At 43.2% G+C, this 6,780-nt stretch overlaps 1 protein-coding gene across 1 annotated transcript in view; it reads right to left on the bottom strand.

Moving 5' to 3' along the window:
• Positions 1–2,888, bottom strand: part of RNF145 (ring finger protein 145) — an 82,792-nt gene extending 79,904 nt beyond the window's left edge. The window contains 2 exon segments of the mRNA XM_042782191.1: positions 773–794; positions 2,829–2,888. Of these exon segments, the coding sequence (XP_042638125.1) occupies positions 773–794; positions 2,829–2,888 (82 nt within the window).
• Between the last annotated feature and the right edge of the window lie 3,892 nt (positions 2,889–6,780).

Below are 6,780 nucleotides of genomic sequence, written 5' to 3'. Positions count from 1 at the left end.
TATATATATATATATATATAACAAATAATGCAAAATTATTTTATAAATACTGTAATTCTGATTATTTCAAATGAACAAGTTTTTAATAATTTTTATATATAAGAGAAAAATAATACTGTGAGAGAATCAAAAACAAATAGCTATGTCCTAAGGAGGAAAAGCCAATAGGAAAAAAATCTCTTATCAACATTTACTGCAAATGACAGCATTTAGGAACCTAAACTAAATTCTCAAAGGCCACATGATAGTATAAAATAAAATTGTGGGAAGAAATACACTAAAATATTCATAGTAACATTCTTTTGCTAGTGGGGCCAGGGGTCATTTTTTTATACCCTTCTTTCTATCTTTTTGTATTTGTCAAATTTTATAGAAAATGCACTTTTTAATTTCATCATTACGTTGGGGGCTTAAAAAATAAATTGTTGGGAAAAAGTGCAATGTGTCTAAGGACATACAGAGAAAATAACTTCTTACTTTATTAGTCAAACTGCTAACTCCACAAACCCTTACTTTATTTCAAAGCACATGAAAGACTAATTTTTCTCAGGAACCACTCACTAATGTATGTGAAAATTACCATGCACTGAGATAATAACAGCACTGATGACATTTGTAGCTATTCCATGTATCAAAAAAGAAAAGAACTGTTTTTCCATATTTTAGAATCCAATACAAACCTACTTCTCTTTTTGTAAGTAACACAAAATGTTATTTCTGAGTTAATACTACTTGCAGTCCATAGTTATTTCACCTGACTTGAAGAGCTTACCTGTTTTCAATTATTTCTTTTTCTAAAAACATCTACCATTTTTTGTAGCTCTTAAAGGGGTTTAAAAAAATTGTTTTTAAGTAAACAAATAACAAATCCTGCATTAGAAATCAGGATCTGAACTGCTAGGGAATTCTTAGTGAAGATCACCTCTACTACAAAAGGCGCCCATTAGCAGAATGGTACATGTTCCTTCTTAATGACCCTCACCACTCCCCCGCCTTACAAATAAGGATAAAAAGAAAATCTTGGGTCTCTAAAGCTATCCAAGAAAAAACACAAAACTCCAAACTCTACTGCACAGTAAACTGAAGACTCAAATGCCTCAATAAAGAGGATCTTGGATAGAATGAAAAATACCCAATAATACACTTATTGCTTATTGAATGTTCCACTTAGTGTATCAGTGATATTTTAGAAAGTCATTGGTAAACTGGTCATGTGCAAGCAAATTTAATCCATGGAAAAATCAAGTTAAATTACTCAGAAGAGCTGTAAAAGGAAAAGAGAAAATAAACCATTTTTTCCCCAAAACCTTAAGGTTTTGAACCTTTCTAAAATACAAGTGGCACATGACATGTTGTTGACTATCACAAATAAGTACTATACACAACACTCTAGCATCACACACTAAAGCCAATAACTAAACAAAATTTTGAAATATTTATCTTGTCAGCAGACACCTGAAATTATACACAGCTCCTGCCAAATTGCTAGATTACTAGCATGAAGGAAAAATGGAGCCTTGTCTCCTAAATAGAGATTATATCTCTAAATTTGGTTCAAGCCTAATTTATCATTTTTGTCAGACTGAGCTAATAAGCATATTTTAAACTAAAGTTAGAAGGAATTCAAAATTCTCTTAAAACCAAAATATTAACAGAAGAACTGAAGGCAAAGAAAATTTAAAGGCCTGACACATTCAAAAGGCAAATATATTAACTACTTCTGGCCTTACAAAGTTTGACACTTTTTACCTTCTATGCAAATTATGTTTGCTTGAAAAATTAAATTTTAGTTTGATATTCCTGTAATCTGACTTGAAAATAGAGCAACAGTCATCAAATTATTCCTTTAATATAGATAAATTGGCACATGGAAGAAGCAGGGCACTATGTGTAAGTCTGCAGCCTCTATGTTGACTCACATGTTGTATGAAGTAGGAAAAGGAAGGAAAAAAGGAAAGAAATCTTCTCCTTGAACTGTGAACAGAACTGGGATAGTAATAGTCCAACACGGTATCTCTGCAAGTTATCATAAATTAAACAAACATGACTCAAAGATGCTTTAGACAATGAAAACTTAAAAAAAAAAAAAAAAAGAAAATTCTTTTCAAAAACCCCAAGAATGGCTCAAGAAATGCTAACCAAAAATAAAACCACAATGATTTCATTAAATGACTTTCCCAGGCTGGAAAGCAACAATCACTACTTATATACACAATAATGTCATTGTACAGTTGTTCACCATTCATATTTGTGGGCTAGTAAACACAGGGTGCCTCATATCTTACATTTTCATGAAAACGCAGATTTTTGGTTTTATTATGAAGAAATCAAACAAATTACCCTGACCAAAAAATAAGGCCTCTTTTTAAGTTACAGTTGCTTTCTGTTGAAGAACTAAGTTCAACTAAATGGAAAATGATGTAATCTTACAAAAAAGAAAATAACAGCATTCACGTCTTTTCTAGAAAAACTCGTTTAAAAAGTTTGGCAAGGCAAACAAATATCACATGACTAGATTAAAAATTGTTCAGTACAATACTAGAGTTGAAAGCTTCTACACCTTTCTCCTCCATCTAAAGAAAAAAATCTTTATTCAACATAAATCTCCTTCCTTTGTCCCAGCCTGTTTTTTGTTTTTGTTTTAAATGTACCATCAGCTAAAACATATCTCAAAATCTGTTAGGACAGTTAAGTCCTGAGCCAGAACCTAAAATCCTAAGTAAACTCAGCCAAAAACTGAAGACACCGGGAAAGAGAAAGCACCTCTCACATAAGCACTGGCACGTTTTAAATGTAGCTGGTCCTCCCCACTCGCACACGTTGCTAACTAACTTTGTATGTACCCTATTTCCATATAAACTACCAGCAATTCGGTGCTTTCTCATCATCTCCAAAACAGCAAAAATACGGAAACCACTGTAATACAAGGGCCATATTTCAACTTAAGGAGTCAGAGGAAAGAAAACCTCTGCCATTGGGCGCTTGGCCTGGGTCACGACTGCAGCACCCACAGCACATCCTTTTGGGTATCATTCAAAATTCAATAGAATTGCACACTCCGTGTTTTAAAAAAATAAAAAGACAGTTTTCTTCCCTTTCAGGGTAGTTTCCTGTTTACTAAAGAATGCCATGCAAAGGCATCCATTAATCTTTGATGCCTTCTCACTGCAAAGCCCCTTTCCTCTCCCCGAACCTCCTCCCCCACGCCTGCTGAGCTCAGATGCGTTTGAACTATAGTAACCCCAACCCAGCTTCCCTGCAAAGCAGGCAGCGCAGCAACAGCAGCAGAGCCGCTGCCGCCGCGGGACTACGGGATTACGTTCAGTAAAAACTCTGCCAGCAAAGGCTCAAGAGATCTCCTCTCGCCTTGCCAAAGGTGCTGTCTTCACGATGTCACAAACTAAAAGACTTCCGAAGAAAGAGGCAGGCAAAGTTCATCACTCCCAAACAGAAAGGGAACTCATTCCTGAAGGCAAGGAAGGCATAGATCTTGGGGGTCTTGGGTACTGAGGACAGACGTGGCGAAGGAGGACAGAGAGATGGCCTGCGGGAAAGGAGACAAAAAAGGAAGGGATGGGGGCCCTCTTACTGTAAAAAGAGGCGGACGGGATGCAGAGCAATGGGTCCTTCTTCGAAAAACTGCTAGACAGGCCTCTCGGCACTCCCCCACACACACCCCAAGATCCTCAAATGGCACGAAAAGGGATGCGTAGACCAAAGAGTGAAGCGAAGGGAAAACGGGCGGAAAGCTTGGAGGCAAAGTGGACAAAGGCACAAAATGAGTAAAAAGTTGGAAATAGAAACTGGAGGTAAAGGGCTGATCAGAGAGGAGCTTGTAAAAGGCCTCGAGAAGCGGAACTGAGGTAGAGCCCAGAAGTAAGAGCTTCTGAGGAACGCCAGGGCGTGCTCAGGGACCTCCAGGCCCTGGAACAGAGAAAAGGTGGGGAGAGTGAGGAGGTAGCCACCGACAACGGCCAGAAGCAGGGCAAGGGGGCTCAGAGCGGGGCGCAGGAAGGGGAGGGCAGAGTCCGCGGCTCGCGCTTGGGGCTGGTGGGTGGGAGGGAGAGAGTGCCGAGAGTGGGGAGGGGAGGAGAGAGAAGAACCCGAGAGAGGGCGGAGGGGGAGATGGAGCTGGCGCCAGAATGGGGGAGGGGAAGGGATGGAGGATGCGGAACGCGGACGAGGACCACCGGGATAGGAAGAGGCGCCGGGGCAGTCACCTCGGGCTGCTGCTCCCCTTGGTGCGGGGCTTTCCTGCCGGCGGGCGGACGGGTGTGCTCTGCGACTCCCCGGTTCTCTTGCCCACCCTCCCGTTCTCGACTGGCGACGGGGGCCGGGACAGCGCGGTTCACAGCGGCGGCTCCTCTGAGCCAGGCCTTGGTTGCTGCGTCTTGGGAGGCGGTGGCAGCGGCGGCGGCAGCGGACCTACCCGTGCGGTCACCATCGTCCGCGGCGGCGGCGGGCGCTCGCGGGCGGAGCCCCTCAACAGCCGGCAGCGGCGGCCATAACAGCCTCCAGCGCGCGTTCCTCCCGCCCCCGGCGCTCTGCGGCGGCCGCGGCCAGGCTCTCGCACTCTGCGCCTGCGCTTGGTGCCCGGGCCCGCGCGCCCCTCCCCCGACCGCGCGCGCCCGACCGCGTTCACTCACAATCGCGCCCGCTGTGTTGTTCCCGCGCAGCTTCCAGTAAGTAAGTGGGCGAGAGAGACTAGCCTGCCGCGGCCAACGCAGCTATGGAGACGCGCGCCAGGGCGGCACATGCACGCGCACTGTGACACGCGCCATTCTGACACACGTGCTCTCTTACACTCCCCAAACACCACGAGCCGCACGCGCTCTCACCCACACTTACCTGCAGGGACCACGTGGGAGAATTTGAGGGGATGATATGTTCCGGATGCAGGTGCAGTAGAAATGATGTGAAAATTATTTTAAAGTCCCTCAGTAGCTGGACTAGGCTGTATACTCCATCGCGTCAAGGACCACGCCCGTGATGGCTCAGCAGTGCCTAGCACAGAGTGGGAGGAGCTCAATAAACCTGTTTAATAAAGTGAATGAATGCATGAATGAAATAATTGGAACTGTCCACTGAGTATCTTTAAATACAATTCTGACCCCTTGGTATGGTCCAAAGAATGTTATTGTAGCATGAAATACAATAAATGAAGTTTGAACCAATTGACTCTGGTATTATCTGTTTATCCCATTAAAGTAGTGATAATTATCTGTTGAGTCAGCCACTGGCACTGATACAGGTTACTACCTGTATGAAGATGACTTGAAGCACTTGCTGATGAATATTGAAGACTACAGTCTGCAGTATGGATTACATCTCATAAAGAAAACAAAATTCTCACAACTAGACCTGTTAGCAGCATCATGATGAATGGAGAAAAGATTGAAGTTCTCAAATATTTCACATTGCTTGGTTCTACAATCAATGCCAATGGAGGCAGCACTCAGGACATCAGACGACATATAGCACTGGGTAGGTCGACTGCAAAGGGCCTTTTTCAAGTGCTGAGGAGCAAAGATGTCTCCTTGAGGACTAAGGTGCGCCTGACACAAGCCATGATATTTTCAATCGCCTTATATGCATGTGAGATCTGGGCAACGAATAAAGAAGACCAAAGAAGAATTGAGGGAGCTCTGGTCATAGCACCTGAGGCATTTGACTGCTAACCAGAAGGCTGACAGTTCAAATCCACCAGCCACTCCTCAGAAGGAAGATGGAGCAATCTACTTCCATAGTGTTACTGCCTCGGAAACCCAAGGAGGGGGCTCTATGAGTCAGGTCTGACTCAACAGCACATAACAACAATAACAACACAAAGAAGAATTGATGCTTTTGAGATGTGGTGCTGGTGAAGAATGCTGAAAATACCATGGACTGCTTAAAGAACTAACAAATCTGTCCTGGAGGAAGTGCAGCCAGAATGCTCCTTGGAAGTGAGAATGACCAGACTTAGTCTCACCTACTTTGGTCATGTCAGAAGGGACCATTCCCTGGAGAAGGATGTCATGCTTGGTAAGATGAAGGGTCAATGAAGGAGGGGAAGGTCCTCAACGAGAGGGATTGTCACAGTGGCTGCTGCCATGGGCTCAAGTATAGCAGGGATCATGGAGCTGGCGTGGGACTGGACAATGTTTCGTTCTGCTGTACATAGGGTTTCTGTGAGTTGGAGACGACTCAACGGCACCTAACAACAACAACCTTATTTTAAATGTCACACCTTTTAGGCAGGAATAGTTCCCACAATACTTACAGCCTGATGCATGCTGTGTGTGTGACCAAAATCAACAAGGATATTGCTAGACTTAAGGTTTTGGGAGGTTCTTCTCCCAACCTACCTCATTCTTATGCTCCACAAACCCCACCTTCCTCCAAAAAAAATCACTACATGGCTACTTGCTTTCTCTTCTTTGGATGTATCTGAAGGGCCAGTCACTACTAGGAAGTAGTCTAGCCTTTGATTTTGGCAGTGCCTATCTACACAGACAAAGCCAATTACTATGGTGAAATGTGCAAAGACCTGGAGCTAGAAAACCAAAAGGGGAGAATATGCTCGAAATTTCTCAAGCTGAAAGAACTCAGGAAAAAACTGAAGCCTCGCATGGCAATTGAAATGTTCTATGGGCAAAATATTGACTGATGCAGGAAACATCAAAAGAAGATGGAAGGAGTACTACAAAGTCACTGTACCAAAAAGAACTGGTCAATCTTCATCCATTTCAGGAAGTGGCATATGATCAAGAACTGATGGTATTAAAGGAGAAAGTCAAA

The sequence above is a fragment of the Orycteropus afer genome, unplaced genomic scaffold, assembly GCF_000298275.1.
Source record: "Orycteropus afer afer isolate SDZICR_OR568_19922 unplaced genomic scaffold, OryAfe1.0 scaffold00257, whole genome shotgun sequence".
Classification (NCBI taxonomy): Eukaryota; Metazoa; Chordata; class Mammalia; order Tubulidentata; family Orycteropodidae; genus Orycteropus; species Orycteropus afer.
The sequence above is the reverse complement of the archived record's forward strand: the minus strand, read 5'-3'. Positions and strand labels throughout refer to the sequence as shown.